Source organism: Coptis chinensis, chromosome 1 (genome assembly GCF_015680905.1).
Source record: "Coptis chinensis isolate HL-2020 chromosome 1, ASM1568090v1, whole genome shotgun sequence".
NCBI classification, from domain to species: Eukaryota; Viridiplantae; Streptophyta; class Magnoliopsida; order Ranunculales; family Ranunculaceae; genus Coptis; species Coptis chinensis.
The window spans coordinates 54692047-54711205 of record NC_141456.1 but is presented as its reverse complement, the minus strand read 5'-3'; the positions used below and the strand labels follow the sequence as shown (position 1 = coordinate 54711205).

Here is a 19159-nt window from a genome sequence, read left to right as displayed (position 1 = left end):
TTTTTATTTTTTTTTTTTTTATTTGATCAAATATATAAGAATTGGAACACTAAAAGTGTTTGATTCGTATTTCTACAAATCACCTATTTTTTTTAGTAATTTTTTTTTTATTTGATCAAATATATAAGAATTGAAAATACACTTAAACTCTCAAAATATAAGAATTAGAAATACACTCAAACTCTCCAAAGAGTTCCATGTACGTGGGAGACTATTAGAAAATATTATCTTTCATATTAGAGTGCCACATAAGATAGAAAAAAAAGTTAACTCTCATATTAGAGTGCCACATAGGAGAGAGAAAATTCTTCTTTAAAGGTCTCTGCTTTAGTATATAGATAGTAGATGCCTTAATAGAAGAGCCATAAGAGAAGACATTCCATGTGATCTGGTACCTGGGAATCCCACACAAACAACGTGCTTTACTAGTGTCCCGCCTCACATCTGTTTTGTTTATAGCACATTATTAGCACCAAGTATTATAGAAAAACTGTGAAGCTGTTCAATCTTCAATCGGGTATGATACTATTTTAGACTTTTGTTCTTAAAATCAGTAGAATAAAGAAGCACATTTCAAAAGTTTTCCGAAGGCATGTGTAAATTGTAATTAATGCTACCAAACGAATTTCATGCAAAAAGCAACTTCAACTTTTTACGAAGAACCATAGACAACAATGTCATATGCATTTCAAACAATGAAACCATTTGCAAGAAGCAACTTCAACGTTTTAGAAAGAACCTTACTGACTGTGATATACGCATTTCAGCACTTTAACTGAGTTTAACTGCAGAAGACACGATTGATAGTCCAGACTCCAGCCTGTCTAACCAACGATACAAACAACAAAACTAATAGCATCATCAACGCATTTTCATTTTTCATTGTGACACCTCAGCATTTTTAGGGGATGAAAATGGTTAAAAACGAATCAAGTACCAACGCGAAATTACAAAATTTATTGTTTCCATTTCGCACGGCACAAGTTGTCCCGTCCATTATTTCCTTCCATTTCTATGGCGCCAACCCATTTTTGTGCCCATCGTTTCCCTCCATTTTCTACGCTATATATCAGATGAATCACAGGTGAAGCATCTATTATTTCTTCATCTCCTCTCATCAGTCAAACTTTTTATATTTTGTCATGGGTTCTAGTAGTCATAATAGCAATTGGTATGAAAGAGTAAGTGAACTAATTTTTGACGACGATGATGAAAATACCGCAATCGTTCAACAAATTCAAAGTGATGCAGTTGTAGTTGCGTCAATGATTATGGCTTTCAACGCTTTATTTGTACGGAAATGGAGTGGATCTGTTGATGGTAGAGAATACATTAACCGCGATTGTGTTGGTGCGCATGAACGGTTGGTGGCCGATTATTTTGCTGATAGACCAACTTATAAAGCAGGTAAGTTTCGTCGTAGGTTTTGTATGAAAAGACCACTTTTTAACAATATATTGGAAGTTGTCACTAATTTTGATCCATATTTTAAGCTTTCTTGTGATGCTCTTGGTTTGCCTGGGGTTTCAGGTTTGGTAAAATGACCGCAATACGAGATGCTTGCTTATGGGTCATCCGGTGATTCAATGGATCATTTGGATAAAACTTGCTGAGAGTACGGCCCGAGAATCACTTCATCATTTCTGCAATGCAGTTGTCAATTGTTTTGAAAAACAATACCTGAGAAGCCCAACGGAAGAAGATGTAACACGCTTGCTTGCAGTAGGTGAAAAATGTGGTTGCAGGCCAGGTATGTTGGGTACTTTAGACTGTATGCATTGGGTATGGAAAAATTGTCCAACTGCGTGACATGGAACTCATTTGGGCCATGCTAGAAAAGCGACTGTGATTTTGGAAGCAGTTGTAGACCAGGAGCTATGGTTTTGGCACGCATACTTTGGAATGGCTGGATTGTGTAATGATTTTAATGTGTTAAATAATTCTCATTTATTTGATAATTTAGTCAGAGGAATAGCTCTAGCTTGTGTTTATCAAGTTAATAACAATCCTTACAACATGGACCTTGCTGATGGAATATATCGACCATGAGCTACACTGATTCAAACAATCCCATCTCCTGCTACTCCCATGGATACTAACTTTGCAAAAGCGCAATAAGTAGCTCGTAAAGATGTGGAACGTGGTTTTGGTGTTTTACATGCTAGATTTGCAATTGTTAGCAGGCCTGCTCGTCAGTGGGACAGAGGAGCTCTATCCCGTATAATGAAGACATGTATTATACTTCACAACATGATTGTTGAGAATGAACGTAATGTACAACTTCTAAAGTGGAAACCACCTTAAGATGAACGGTTGCGACATGAAGTTGAGATGCAGAGTAATGACTATCTGTTTGTGCAAAACATGGTAGCCAGGACATTAAGTATTCATTGTGGAGCTACTAATCAACAATTGAAGAATGATCTGGTTGAACATCATTGAGCACGTTATGGTGCACGCCACATGTTGGAAATAAGGCCGGGTCAGACCTGATATGGATAAACGCCTACCAAGATAAGGATAAACCACCGGGATAAGGATAACCACTAGGTATTGGGATGAGTATATATAGAACTCTATCCTTAGCCAATTTTGGATAAGTATGGGACTATATCCTAGCCGAATTTGAGGAGGTGGGAGAGCTCTATAAATAGAACCCCCCCCCCTCCTCACATATGGATCATCCCAAAAACGAGCAAATCTATCTCTCCCTTTATTGGTGGCCTCCAATGTTTTCTAAAGAAGAAGTTAGTTTTTCGTGGAGATTCCATAGGTGGTAACCTCTATTGCTAGCCATTGTCAGTTCTTGGTTCTTGGTTCGTGAACAAAGGTTGCTTCCCGTTCGTGGTTGGAAATTGACTCTAGCTAAGTTGAGAAGAAAAAGATCTTGAGTGTGCCAAGAACATTAGCTTCTCCGATAGATCAAAGCTTGGAACTTCGAATGGAAAGCTGTGACCAATGTACGATCTTCTGTTTTTGCTGCGCTACTTTATGCATGTGATATAGCGTAATTGTACATATCGTAGGAATCATGCATGAGATATCAGTAAAAACCTTACATTGGCATCGAGCCAGGTTTTCCATGGTTTGCATGCTTTTGTTTGTAGTTTTGATCTTGTGGTCTACTAATTTTTTTTGAAAAACCGCATTTTTTTTTCAAAATCTTTTAATTAATTTTTAAATAATCAGGTTGTTTAAAATTAATTAAAAATTGCTTAATTTTTTTTTTGCAAAATAAATTATTTATGGGAAATAATTTGGTTATTTTTAATTAAAATTTTAGTAGAAATTTTTTTTCTAGGAATTTTTTTTCCTTAGAAATTTTTACATGGAAATTTATTTTCTGAGATTATTTCTCTATAAATTTTAGGATTTTTCACATGTATTTTTTCATGATTAAAAATTGACATTAGGATGTTTATTTTTACTATGCAGTAATTATTTAAATCTGGATTTTTCTATTGCATGTAAATAAAATTGTCTGTTTTCTATCAACGGTCATCTGAAAACTAGGGCACAATGCCTAAGTCGCATAGACCCGAGACTTGTAGGAAAACTGAACCAGATTTTGGGAGACGGACTTCCAAGAAACGCATGACTGTAAAGCAATATAGGAGAGCTTTGAAGCGTACTGTCTTGAAATTTGATAGGATAAAGACAGAGCCACTGATATTGCTCTTTTTACTATGTTAGAGATTTACTCTCTAATTTGGCGAAAAAAGCGAATTCAAAGATTTCCTTACTCACGATCTTCGTGTTCGTAAAGTTGAAGTAAGGATTCGAACTAACCTAAAGTCTAGGACAACTACAACTTGGTTTTTACTCTTAGGGAACTAGTGAGTAAGTTTAATACTAATACTAGGTTTCTTTTCTACACAAACATTAAGAAAAACATTAAGATTCAAAATCATACAACTAAGACACAATACAATTTACTAAAGAAAAGGTGGAGAGCTAATCCTCCTCATGTGAAGATAACTTTTGTTGTTGATTTTAATAAATTCATTTTATTCTTCCTAGACTCATAGACAAGTCCTAATAGAAGAAAACTTGATCCCTAACATGTATGGCTCATCTCTAAGCTCATACATGTTAGCAAGTGGAACCAAGCAATGACTTATCTCTAAGCTCATCACTTTGATTCCTAACTAGACACTACACCAACTATCATTTTGGGATAGGATGTAGGTCTAGTTGTTCTTCCTAACCAACTTACCAAACCAACAACAAATATTTTCCCTCACATGAGTTGGATTAACTCCCCAAAAGGGAAGTTAGCTCATGATCCTTGGGATAAAGGATTACAAGTTATAAGTACAAAAAGAGAGAGAAAAAAAAAGAATAAGACTAACTATCTAAACTCACTTGCTTTCTATTTATTTTCTAGAAGAAAACCAAAGTTTCCTCTATTAAAACTACTACAAGCTTTTCTTACAAAACTAAAAACTAAATAATAAAAATGACTAAGGAACTAAAATAATACAAGGTAAGGAAAAGAAGTCAAGGGAGTAAATGGAGTGTCCCCCCTTGTTTTGTTTTCTTCTCCATTTGAGAGAAATCTCATTATCTCCCACGTGAAACATCAAACCATATTTACTTCATTTTTATCCACCACATTAAAACAAAGTGACACTTTGCTTTTTTTTTTTCACTATTAACACCTAATCTAATTAATTACATGCAAGGTGTCAACTTTGCACTAATAATTTGTCATTTTTGTCTTGACATGCTCCATGATTGATGACTCATCCAATCTTACGGGCCCGCATAGTGGGTCCTATGCCGCAGTCCAAATGGCGGTCCGGTCTTTGGGCAATTTTACAACTTCCTGCCTATGCGTAGAGTTCATCGCCCTGATTGTCTGAGCAGCTCACTTGTCGCATTTGGAGTCCTGGTTCAAGAGGTAGGAGCTTCGGAATTTTGATGCTTCTGTGCGGATTTGGAAGAATTCATATATATGTCGTTTCTCGTACTTTATCGCAGGTTTAAATAATATTTCTATGTTTACTACGAATACCTGCAAAAGTATGAAAACATATTTATTTCATGATTATTAAACACATAATTAACCAAATTTATATGTCTCAATGGGGTCATAATACACTTTTGGGTGCTTATCAGCCACCATCACCAGAATATACACCAAAGAGCCCCAGTCCTATTCAGGATAGGAATGAGGCTCGACCACTTAAATCTCTCCTACATCGGTTATGGGACGATGCTAAGGAACCAAATCCATATGATGTGTCATCAAGGTTTATTTTCCCACCTCACAGAGAAAAAGAGGAAGTGGCTAGTATTTTTCAAATAGTTGATAGTGACTGTGAGGATGAGGATGACCCCCCTAGGCACCCAGGACGTTTTTATGTTCATGGTTGACTGGCTCTTTTTAGTTCCACATTGTTTTTGAAAGATAGAAAACTCCTTTTTGTCAAAACAATTTTATTAAATGAAAATTTAAGTAGTAGATTTTTTGCATATTCTATGTTATTGATAGTCAAATGCATTGATTTTATTTAATGGCTAGAATCATGCTAGTAGATTATCATGATCATCTCATATGTAAAAATGTGGATTACTTAGATTTATTTTAAGAGATAATTCTTCTTCGTAGTATCTTATTTTTTTTGGAATTCAAACTTGATAGAATGGCACTCGATGGAAAATCCCCGTTTACCATGCTACCTTAAAAGGACTTGTTAAATGATAAGAATTACAAACTTTAGTCTAGGAAAGTTAGGCTAATTCTGGCAGATAGGAAGGTCATTGATGTAATAACTGAGACAGAAGTAGAACCTACTGCCGAAGGATTAACACAAGCTGCTTATACTGTTGCACTTAGGAAGTACAATGAGTATACAAGTAGAGACAATGTTGCCCGAATTGCCATACTTGGCACCATGAGGAATGACTTCATAATGCGGTATGATAGCCTTGGATCGGCTAAAGAGCTATGAGAAGCAATAAAGGCGGACCTTGGGGGTACGACTACTGCACAGCTGAGGAGGCTACAAATGAGCTTTGACAAATTTATCAAGCTGCCTCATACCTCTATGACACAACATTGCACGGTGATGAGGAACATGGTTGCTGAGTTAGCCCAAGCAGGACAGGTCCTGTCAAATGAACAGCAAATTCAAGTTGTCATTAGGTCTTTACCTAAAACTTTGAAACAATTTCGTCTTATCTTAATGCATGACGACAGTATCACAAACTTTGCACAAGTGCAAAGGAAATGTGAGCTTGAGGAACAAAGGCTTCTCAATGAAAAGCCTGTTGTTCAAACTGAAGCAAATGTTGTCAACTCCAAAAAGAGGAAGGCTCCTTGGAACAAGAAAAGTGGAAAAGGGAAAGGCAAGGAAAAGGTCAAGCCTGACCCACAGCAAAAGAAACCTAGGAAGTCGATAGACATGACTAGTGTTGAATGCTTCCGTTGTCATCAGATGGGACACTATGCTAGGGCATGTCCTTCTCCTGAGGTAAGTTTTACTTTAAGTACTGTCAATGTGTTAAGTATTGTCATGCTGTCTGATTCATCACAATATTAGATTGTAGATTCAGCAGTGATAGACCACATAAGTCGGGATAGGTCCCTGTTTGAAGATTTCCGGAAACTTCCACAAGGAACTCGGAGAGTCCACATGGGAAACCAAAGTGCAACTGATGTTTTGGGCACATGCACTTGTAGGTTGGATTTTGTGAGTGGGAGATCCATCCTTATTGCAGAAGTACTCTTTGTACCCTCAATTAGGAGAAATCTTTTATCAGTTTTGAAATTACTTCAAGAATCCTATGTGTTTAATTTTTTTTAGAACTCGCTTGAGATTTTTTTGAATAACAGTTTAATAGGTCATGCTTATTTAATGGATTCTTTTATGACATTACACTTAGCACAAATTGAAGTTTTTATGTCTAAAATGGTTGGTTGCCAATTGTGGCATGCTAGACTAGGACATATTGGACACAGTAGGATAGACCGCTTAGCAAGGGGAGGGTTGTTAGGTAACTTAACCTCTGTTAAAATGGAAACCTGTGAAAGTTGCCTTGCTGGAAAGGCCACCAAGAAACCTTTTGGGAAAGCCCAAAGAGTAACTTATCCTTTACAACTTATTAACTCAGACATCTGTGGACCAATGAATGTAACAGCAAGGCATGGGGCTTTGTATTTCATTACCTTCACAGATGAATACACACGTTATGGGACCATGTACTTTATGTCTCACAAATCAGACGCCTTGGATTGTTTTAAAAAGTACAAGAACCTTGTTGAGAATCAACTTGATAGGACAATAAAGGCCTTAAGAACTGACCGCGGACGTGAGTATCTTTCCAGATCGATTGCATTCTCATTATACTGTTTATCATCTCATATGTATGTCAGTAGGGTTGACTGGTTCACTCACATGAACAGTCACTTCCATTTTAAATAGTGGGAGTTTAGCTTGACAAGTCACTAAACCTTATGGGAAGGGTGGACCTAGTGCCGAGTCATGCCCTTTCTTATAATTGGATAAGAAGAAACAGGCTTCATAAGGAAGATTTTGTCTAAACCTACAAACGGTTGTTGCCAAGTGGGAGTAAAGTATCCTTGAAATTGTCATTAGGGATGACAACACTTGCATGGTATGAGTGGACATACAGATATTTATTGTTGAGTAAACAAATTAGATACTCTTGTCATGACATGTTTTCACACAACATGTGCATAGTTGACCACCTGAGAGCAAGAAAATAAATATTCCTAAAAATTCTTGCTATGTGAGCTAAATTGATAGGTTTTTTGTTTAAGACATATCAAATGGTACCCTCCTTGAACTTTTGACCTTGTCAAGAAAATAAGAGGACTACTCGTAACTTTGGTTTGCTCCCCACAAACTCTTACTAAAAGGCTGACTAGATGCATACTGGGAAGTTGGTAGAACTCTGACGACAATGACTTGCGTGCAAAGGGTAAAAGAACTGAAGGTTTATCACACAATCACTGGGATTCTACCTGGCCAGGACAATTGATGATAATTGTGAATCATGTGATACGTTTTTGACTTTATGGTGTGGACTCATAGGGATGAGTGCTATTTGTCAAAGTGATGAAACAAACAGATCTTGGGGTATACACACACTCTCCGGATATTAGGTTTTTGGATTCGTGTTCTTTAAGATCACTTTCATGGTAGATCACTGTGTCGTGCTTTTCATTGTGACTTGCTACTTCACAGATATCATGATATGTGTGCTAGGGTCACACGAACTATTTGTCGTGTGAGACACACGAATGGCTGAGCATTCTACTTAAATGCTTCTCTTAGAAACCTTCTTCGCCGTTGTGGGCGAGTGGGAGATGTTGGAAATAAGGCCGGGTCAGACCTGATATGGATAAACGCCCCCCAAGATAAGGATAAACCACTGGGATAAGGATAACCACTAGGAATTGGGATGAGTATAGGACTCTATCCTTAGCCGATTTTGGATAAGTATGGGACTCTATCCTAGCCAAATTTGAGGAGGTGGGAGAGCTCTATAAATAGAACCCCCTATGGATCATCCCAAAAATGAGCAAATCTCTCTCTCTCTTTAATGGTGGCCTCCAACGTTTTCTAAAAAAGAAGCTAGTTTTTCGTGGAGATTCCATAGGTGGTAACCTCTATTGCTAGCCATTGTCAGTTCTTGGTTCTTGGTTCATGAACAAAGGTTGCTTCCCGTTCGTGGTTGGAACTTGACTCTAGCTAAGTTGAGAAGAAGAAGATCTTGAGTGTGCCAAGAACATTAGCTTCTTCGATAGATCAAAGCTTGGAACTTCGAATTGAAAGCTGTGACCAAGGTACGATATTTTATTTCCGCTACGCTACTTTATGCATGTGATATAGTGTAATTGTACATATCGTAGGAATCATGCATGAGATATCGGTAAAAACCCTACACCACAACCAAAAGAACAACTAATAAGTTTGTTTAAGTTTGATTTGTCTTAATTGAATTTTCTGTTAACTGTGTTTTTTAAGTGTGCTTTCTGTATTTTCTGTTAAGTGTACTTTCATCAAGTTTGTTTTGTTTAAATAAAATTGTGATTTGTTGAATAAGATTGGCATATACTTGAAATTAAAATGTTACAACATACTTGGAATTAAAAACGTTACAACATACTTGAAATTAAAAACGTTATAACTAAAAATCATCATCTTCATATTCTTCATTTTCATCCCTCAGAAATGGATTGGGAGAGCGTGGTCGCCTACCACGAGACTGACTAGCACTGTTTGTTGATCCAAAAGAAGAAAAAGACCCAAACTGTTGAGAATGATGGGTTGGAATGTATGGACTAGGAGAGGTTGGAATGTATAGAGTAGAAGAGGTTGGATAATTAGGAATAGAAGGAGCAGCAGGAATACCTTGTACTTGTTCAGCCCACTTACAATAGATAGCTGCTTGCTTAGCTTCCCAAAATGTCAGTTGAATACCGCTAAACTTGTTTAGATCAAGCATCATGATATTTTGTTCTTTTTGTGCTTCAAGCCTCAATATTTCGTCTTTTTTTTTTCCTTTTTCATTGAGAGGAACGTTTGTCGTTTTAGCTCTGTTTGTTCTTGCAAATATTTTGCAGTTGTAAGTTGATTATCTCTGACCTCCTCCAGAGTTTGTGTCATTTGGTGCGCAACTTTATCAGTATCTCTTTTCTTAAACTTTCTTCCCTTTGGCCGTTTTTCTGATCCGGGCACTTCCCTCGATGGTTGACTTTCTTCATCTAACGAAATATTGGTTATTCCAATATTGTTAGCGGTTGATCCACCATTGATGCCACCACTAACATCACTACTTGAAGTGGTTCTCTGTTTTTTTGAACTACTATCACTTCTAGCTTGATAGAAATGATTCCATTTTGGACTTAAAATTAAAATCCAATAACAATGCTCAAATTTAAATTGTTCCTTTTGAACAGTTAAAAAAATAGTATGAGCTCGTGACATTGTATCATCTGCATTAATACCACTAGCATTCATTCTCAATTGTTGATCATAATAACCTTGAAATAAACTTACCACATGTTGGATGATGTGAAAACACGCTTGAACCGATCCACCAATTCGTGGTTGCCCTACATGACCAAGCTGGCTCATACACTTGTTCATTTCATCAGCAATTTTCTCAAAAAAAAACATGCCTATTTTGGCCCGTTCCAACAACTGCATCTTCTGAAATAAAAATCCAACTATGACATAAAATTTCATCTTCTACAATTGTGAAATTTTTTGAACGACCTTGAACATAGGTATGTTGGCTGTTTTCTTGGCTTTGATTTTCACTATTTCTACCACCTCTATTTCCTCTACCTCTAGACCTTTATAAAGACATTTTGTGATTTTGGTGAAGAATAAAAGAAGAAAGAAGAAGATGAAGTGAATTGGTGAAAAATGAGCTAAACAAATATGCAATATATATAAACCCAGTCCAACGGAACTAAATATAGCCGTTAATTCCAATGGTACAAAATTGAACCGTTTGAATTTTTTATTAAAAAAAAACAAAAAAATGCTGGACGGCAAAAGTAGTCCCGTCCCACTCTTAGATGGGTCAAGTTATCCCGTGCGAGACATTTCTATATTCTTCACAATTTTGGTTCCAGATTTGACAATTGTTAAAAAAAACGATGTTTTGACAACGCGTTGGTGATGCAAATTGCTAAATAAATTGTCAACTGTCACATTGGAAATGAAAAATGAAAATGCGTTGTCACATTGGAAATGAAAAATGAAAATGCGTTGATGATGCTGTAAATGCGTCCAAATAAAAGTCAATATCCGTGGGATTTTTCTCTGTGTGGTAGTGTTAGTAGTGTACTGTACAAAAGAATTAAGAAAAGATTCCATCAAACAATTGTTCTTCCTACTTTTTTACTTTAAAGTACTTTCAGTATGTCTGTATGGACTATGGAGACAAAGCCCTCGAATGCCAGTCCAGTCTCAGCAATCGCATATCCGTCCAAGTGGACCCATACTTCTCATGCTAAAGCATAGAGGGAGCATGCATTGCTTTTGCATGATTGATTGAAAACGATCAGATCTGAGTTTTATGGATCTGATTGAGAACAGCCATTCAATGTATAAAAAATATAAAAAATCCAACATAAACATGCCCCACTCGATAATGGAAATTTATCTTCCCACTTCTAGTTTTTGCAAAATCAAGCATTTAAAGCTCAGCTTAGCACTATCCGATAATGGACATTTACCTTCCTACTTCCAGTGCTTTGAAAATCAAACTTTTAAGCTTTTAAGGCTAAACTAGGCAGGTGCCGACTGGCAAAGTCGGTAAAATTTTTGGGTTACTGATCTCATTTAAAACAAACTTGCCAATCAAAAATAAAAAACTAGACAGTTATCATTCTACACACTCCCCATGCCTCTATGCAAATATCTCCACAGTGGTTAATTGGCGTTTTACTGACCAACCCGAAGAAAAAACCCTACTACTAACACTTCCTTTTCTTCTGTTCAATCAAAAACTCATTGTGAACTGATAGCCTCTTGTTATAGTAGTGTTATGCTCACTAATCATTATTGGGAAGGTTAAGGTTGCATTGCATGACTTGCATCACTGCTTGTGGGTGTATATAATTTTTTTCCTTCTAAGTTGTTCCTTTTAATCAAACAAGGCACTGCAAACAATCGTAATAATGACAAACACTAGTAAAGGAATTTTTCAATAGTGCACAGCCATACAGGTAACAGAAATCTAAAGAGTGAAGAGTACGGTAATTCTGTTTCATAACAATACTTGAGAAATCCCATTTCAATGACATTATCTGCTTCAACTTTTACATGCAAAAATACACCTATAGAAAAGAAATCACTCCATGAAACATGAAACAAGAAAGAAAAACTTTGAGATACACAACACTTCCCAGAGAGGGGTAATTATACCAGAATATCATATCACAATCTATGTAATATAGAACCTCCATCATACTTCCACTGTCGTTGAATTCTTGAGCAATAATCAGAAAACAAACCTTTTAGCTCAATATAGTTCGAGGAAAACCTGCCTGCATTGGGCCTAAGCCAGATCATGCTGCTCCACAAAGCACAATGAGAAGAGTTAGTCCTACTTGTTTTTCGTGCTTCCCTTCTTCAATAAGCTTCCGAACTTGTGAAGCAATGGTTTTTTTTTCTTCTGGGAATGTTGCTTTGTAGGAGAAGACCCACCGTTTTCAATGTTTTCGGATGAAGACAACCCATTTAGTTTATCAAAGCTGTCATCATCTGCCTTCGAGTCGACTTCCCCTTCAAATAATTCTGGCTCGGGCTCCTTTTCAGGCAACAAGTCTCTTTCTCCAATCTTACATGACTCCCACATCTTAGCTTCCACCACCTGCACTGTTGAGTCTCCACCTTCTTTGCAATTTCCATTCTCCACCTTTGAATCAGAAGCCTTCACCACATCCTCCGAGAGATGTTTGTCAGCTGGTTCGGGTTCATCAACTTGCTGAGATGAAATTCCCACAGTGGGTTTCGAATCATCCCTTCCGACTCCATTCTCCTCTGAAAACTCAACCACATTAGGGAGCATATCATAATCTTTTTCACTGCCTGATAGCTCCCCATTTTCCTCACTCTCCTTCTTGGCCAAAGCTTCCTGAAGGAGCTTCTCCAACTCTGTGACTTTCTCAAGAGCAGTGGCTTCCCTTGAACGGATTTCCTCGTTCTCTTGGGTGATACTCTGCAATTCGTTCTCTTTGTCTAATATCCTCTCCTTCAGTACCATACTCTCACTTTTAACCTCCTCAACAATTCCTTTCAGTAATAGAACCTCACATTCAGCTCCTTTTATAGTATCCTGCAGACCCAAACCTTCCTTCTTTGCAAGAAGGGCTTCTTTCTGTGCTTCTTCGAGTAAAGTACTTAATCTATCTGATTCTCTTTTGAGGAAAGAGAATTCTTCTTCGGATTTCTTTATAGAACTCATGAAGTTGAGCTCCTTTCTATCCCACATGGTCTTGGAACTCTCACTTTCAAGCTTGGATTGTTGAATATCATCTCGAAGGAGATTGATCTCGTGTTTTGCCTCATCAAGCAAGGCTTCATACTTTACATTTGTTGCTTCAAAAACAAGCTTAAGATCTTCAAGTTGAGACTTAGAATTTTCAAGCTCAATTTGAGTGGACAGAACTTCTTCCTTAGCTTCTCTCACTTCTGAGGACACTTCATGTAAAGCTGATGCTAAACTCTCCATTGCCTTCTTACTTTTCTCTTCTTCATTTCTAGATGATTCCAGCTCATTTATGATCTTGCTCTTCTCCTCTAACAGGCTTTGAACACTTGAAGCTGCAAGTTTTTCATTGTTCAAAGCTTGCACCATTTCCACTTTGACAATCTCAAGCTCAGAAGTCAGTGATCCAACCATTCTTGATTTCTCCAATGCCTCTTGTTTGGCAGTATCAAAATTCTCCTTTGAGTTTTCAAGATCCCTTCTCTGTCTCTCTACTGATATCTCTAAGGATTCCACCTTTGCTCTAAGAGATGCAACCTCTGCCTCTGTTTCCTGCAATAAGCCACTCTTTCCCTCTAACTGCTCCATCAAAGTAGTCAAAGACTCTGATGCAGATCTCTCTAACTGATTAGCTTCATGGGCGTGATTCTCAAACTGCTTTGCCTTCATCTTCCATTCCTCAACCAGCTTAAATGCATCTGATTCTGCTTTCTTAGCATTAATAACCTCAACTTTAAGCTGTTCATTCATAGTTTCTGCTTCAGTCAGTTTTATTTCGGTAATTTTAGCATTCTCAAGTTCTTGTTTTAGTTGTTCGATTGAAGTTTCTGCCTCAGCTATCTTTCTTTCGGTCGCTTTAGCTTTCTTGAGTTCTTCTTTTAGTTTTTCAATCAAAGTTTCTGCTTCAGCAATCTTCGTTTCGGTAGATTTTGCTTCGTCCAGTTCTTGCTTTAGTTGGTTTATCATAGCTTCTGCTTCAGTCGACTTTGTTTCGGCAGCATTGGCTTTCTCAACTTCTTGTTTTAGATGTTGAATCAAAGCTTCTGCTTCTGTGGTCCTTGTTTCGGCAGCTTTAGCTTTCTCAAGTTCTTCTTTTAGAAATTTCACCTCGGTGTTCAGCTCTTTCATCAATTCAGCGCTCTCATTGGACTTTAACTCAACATTGGAATCAAGTAAGGTCTTCACACGACACAACTCCGCAGATAGCAATTCCACTTTCTCAGCATGAATTTCTGCAATCTTGGTCGCATCATCAGCATGGCTTAATGCTTGATTCTTTGCATCACTCGTCATGGCCATCTCATGTTTCACTCGCTCGAGCTCCTCAGTAGTAGACAGAAGGGCTGCCACATCGGCAGCATGTTGGAATCGGACAGCATTGATTTCTTTCTGCCATTCCTCTTCCCTCTTTTGAGCTGCCTCTACTCCTGCCAGTTCCAATTCATCAGCCCGGAACTTCTCAATCTCGGTAGTCTCCTCCGCTCGCTTTTGAGAAACTAAAGCTTCCCCAATCTTTGCAGTAGCCTCCTCAGCTAATTTCTTCGCGGCCTTCAACTCCTCAAGAGCCTGAGCCTTCTCTTTCTCCACAGAAGCTAACTGATCTTTCAAGTTCTTAAGTTCCTCCTGAACCTGACTCAACTGCGCCTGCAGATCTGATCCTTTCACACTGCGAGGTTGCGTTTTCTACACAAAACATAAATGTACAAAAGCATACACAAAAATTAGACAATGTAAGACTAATAAAGTATCAGGATTCTAACTATTATTTTCAACAACTTACATCAGATGTAACAACTGATCTTGGGGATCTACGATCAACAGTGGGCTTTGAATCACCCGAGCGTGGGGATCGATCAATCGAAAGGCGTGAATTCTGCTGAGGCGTAGGCGTATCAGGATTGGATTTAGTTGCTCCCTTCCCTAATTTAGTACCCCTAGGAGTTGCTGGGGTAATTTTGTTAGGTATGGCTTCAGATAAACCAGTTCTGCGCAATATCATCATTACAATATCAGATCATTCCCCATTATCCACAAAACAAAGTGCAGGTAAAACCAAATCACATCATTGCATGAAACTTGAGAAAAATTTAGATCAAATCAACAAAATATGACCATGCAAACAGCAACATACCAAGTCCAATAGTCCATAATACATATTAAGCCCAAGATCAAGGATCATACAGTTGATACATACTAAACTAAAGCTATAAAAGAAATAAAGAACACCAACCAAAGCATTCAACGCAGATCTTAAGTAACCAATCAAGAAGAACATAACAACAAATGACACATACCCATGATGAGAAAATAACCAAGAAAACCAAAATCAGATCTATAGACTGTAAAGCATTAAACTTACTTGGTCTTTGAAGAAAGCATGGTTACTAGGCTGCTTACAAAAACAAGGATGCCAAGAGACAGACAGAGTGTGTGTATGTGTTTTAAGGAGATAGATACTAAAATGGCAACATTGTAGCTAGTGAGATAGATCTTTCTTGGATTTTATTTTTTCTTAAACGACAGAAACAGAGAAAAAGAAAATAAAACACTTCACTTTATTAATATGTTTCAGTTTCAGTTTCAGTTTCAGTTGGTCTCTCTCTCTCTCTCTCTGGAACTAACCAGCGAGATTTTAGGTACTTCCACTCTCCTACTTACCTTTTTCAGAACTATAACTTCTCAAGTTACGTTTCTACCCCTGCTTTTACCCCACTTCTCATTATGACTTTTTCTTCGAAATTTTTTCCCTCACATTCTTAGTTAAAATGTCGAAATCCTATGTTATGGTAATTATAGTTATATATATATTAGCGCTTACCAAACTATGTAGAAATGGGAGAATTAGTTTTCATTGTTGTTGGTAAGTCGATCAACAGAAATAGAACAATAATGAAGGCTTTAAGCTAGTGCGCAAAGATTGCTTAGTTATAAATTTAGTTAATGGTGTGGCACCACACATGGGCAGGTTGGCATGTGAGTTTTGTTGATAATTTATCAAAAAGTTGATCTGTCAATTACATCATCAAATATGAATTTTTCTAGTGCTATACAATATCTTGTAACAACCAAAAACAGAGCGACAAAAACGTCCACTGGGTGCCTCTGATGATCAAATTTTCCTCCTCTTGATTTATGACAAGTTTCTCAGCCCATTGCCTGATGATCGAACTCATCTGCTCCATGCTCGTCAACTGTTACTTGTAGTAAATCCATTGGTATTTCAAGACAATGAATATTAAGCTTAGTAGCAAAATAAAAACATCCAGCAACGCTAATTGATGGTAGCTTCCACTGTATTTTATGTAGTTTTCAGCACATACACACAGCTAATTGTAGTCCCGAGGAGTCCCCGAGAAAAGGTCTAAGAAGATCAGGTTCCAATGGTTGTCCCATTGATATCTTGTCCGATAAAATCAAGGCATCCAATCCAACACTGAGTTATAGAGCAAATGTACAATCATTCATAATTCAGTTTCCACATCAGACATTTAAAATAAGCCGATAGGCTGTATCAATCATCATTTGAGATTTGGATACAACTGTTTGTGCCCACACCATTTATCAGTCCAAGACTTAGGCCCATGATGGGTAATGTATCCAAAGAAAAGTAACGTTGGAGATTTGAACGACCTTAGGCCTAAAGAGATACAAATATACAATCCTTGACAAGATACAAGATGCAAACGTAAAAATGAAATGTAGGAGAGGAAAAGGGAAGGCAGCCGTGGTGGTTGATAGTGCGAGAGAGAAAGAAGGTTCCGGCTTAATGTGAGTACAGCGTATATTTGTGAATCAGTGACATGAACGAAATTGAGATGAAAAATATAGAGATCATTGCTGCTTATGAAAAAGGCACACAACAAGTCAACAAGCGTTCCTGGTGAACTGCATTTTAGCACCTTGAAGTTTCATCAACCAGTTAGCCTGCATCTTGTAATAGGATTATTAGATTATAACCTTATGGGCGTGTGCGTTATATGCATGACTTAATTGTCATCATTCCATTAAGCCCACTACAACAAACAAAGTGATATTGAGTTACCGAGAGCAGGAGAGTTTTCAGAAGAAAAGTCAGTGCAAGAACTTCTGTTCGGACTTTTTCTCCTCAAACATTCTTTGGAATCCATCGATGTTTGTCACTTAAACATGAATGAAAAGGAGAAAAACCATCAAAGAAAAATCATCAGTAGTTTGCATGTATAAGCTCCACTTTTTGACCATACCGTATATGCAGCCAACTTTTTTTACCATACCGTTTATACAGTAAACTAGAAAAAGAGGGGAGCTCGTTGGGTAGACGACTTTTGTTGGTAAGCGATTAACATGCTGAAACAAGTATTAGTGCACTACATCTTACTATATTAGACGACTTTTGTCACGGTTCCGTCCTCTTCTCAATCGTTTCCGACACCGTTCAATATCTTCGACATCATCACACTCAAAACCCATTTAATAATTACCCAACTTCATTCAAAACCCACATTATCAAAGAGATTTTATATGAAGGCCATAACTACACGAATCTTATGAAAGAGAGCCAACGACTATATAATAGCAAAGGTTTTCTGGTCGATTGATGTTCGAGATGACGGTGATCAATAAAAGAATTATGGTAAGCAGTACCCTTCGGTTCCCTTCTCTCTTTGGCTTTGGTAAACTATCTATTGTTTATTTAATCGTCAAAAGATAGATTAGAACATTATATAGAAAAAATAAATGAAGTGAAAAAATTAAATGAAAGAAAGGTGAACCCTATGTTTGTATAGTATAACCGCCTCTTCAAAATAAATTGAATTAATGCAAGCCCTCGGTTCATGTTATGCCTTAGATGGAATAGCCTTTTTTTTTAGCTATTAGTTTCATTCCGATTCTTTGCATTAATAAACTTTGAAGAAAGAATGGGTGTTTTGAATTATGTTTAGCTTTGGGTTTGTTGCAGCAGAATCGATTGGACTCCATCCTGCAAGCTTGCAGAGGTATGGTTTTCTCCTTTGTTTATGTTAGAAACTGAATTCAGTTCATTGTTTTTTGAGTTTCGACCTCAGTATAAATAATCATGCTTTTTTCCATCATGTTCATTTGCTTTTATTTTTTCAATCGGGTGCCAATACAATTTCTAATATCAGAGGTACTTTTGTGCATGTCTGGTTATTTGTATATTCGAAGAATCACTACATGTATACTTGCCAATCCCGTTTTTCTTAAACTGTTTTTGGAAGGCTATAATGTCAACATAACAAGTTGCATGTTATTTCGAGCAAGACCTAATTTAATATTTTTATCATTGTTTGATCGTTTATTCTGTGATTTTGTCTTTTAATTTTGCAGTGGGTTTTTTCTGTCCAATCCTATTTGTGTTTTGTATATCGTACTTTAGTCGATTTGTTTTGGCAATTTATTTAGTCAAGTAATTGGCCTTCTATATTCTTAACGCGATCTCTACAACCTATAAGGAATTGAAATAGCACTTATCTCTTTCATCTTAGAGCAACAGTTCACAATTAAATTCTTACAAATTTTTTGAGAATATAAATGACGAGGACATTAATTGCAAATAAGTGGTTGTCTTTGTAAATTTGGAGAAGCTTTATATTTATGACAATTTTCATATTTTCGGTTCATTTTCCTTTAGTGACGCGAGAAATAATTTTTCTTCTTTGTTTACACTTTATATTGTGTTTGATCCATAAGAAAAAAATATATATGTTCATTTATTATTAACCTTTTCCTCATTCTCTATGCATAGTTGGTGGGACTTAAGTGAGGAGTGTCTAAGCATGCGAAGTTACCACGTATGCATTATTGTAGATAATATCGATCGAACAACCAAAACTTTATTATATTCTATTTTCTTTCTTTCTTTTATTTTTTTTCTAATCTATTTTATGGTACCTCCAACATCCCTGTATAAAATGTAAATACTATATTATTTAAGAGTTACCTACGTATTGAATCCTATGTGCAGAGCTACCTATTATCGAATATGATAGATTGGAATTCACAACTTCGTGGCAACCACTTTTGATATGTAGGACAAGTCGATATACGTTGTGGATGCAATTGCAAGTTTTTCTTATTTTTACAAGCATGATAGTCGTTGTGGGCAATGCACACCTTGCTAAGAGGGGACATGATGGCTATGGATGATCAACTTGTCTTTTTTTGGACATGTGCTCCT

At 36.9% G+C, this 19159-nt stretch overlaps 1 protein-coding gene across 1 annotated transcript; it reads right to left on the bottom strand.

Annotated features, from left to right (window-relative positions):
* Positions 1 to 11742: 11742 nt before the first annotated feature.
* On the bottom strand, positions 11743 to 15600 carry LOC147524577 (WEB family protein At3g02930, chloroplastic-like). The gene is made up of 3 exons (XM_086603837.1): positions 15341 to 15600; positions 14762 to 14966; positions 11743 to 14664 (listed from the first exon to the last, which is right to left on the bottom strand). Exons 1-3 carry the CDS (start codon positions 15358 to 15360, stop codon positions 12097 to 12099), a joined length of 2793 nt encoding a protein of 930 aa, XP_086459963.1. The 5' UTR covers positions 15361 to 15600; the 3' UTR covers positions 11743 to 12096.
* Positions 15601 to 19159: the final 3559 nt, after the last annotated feature.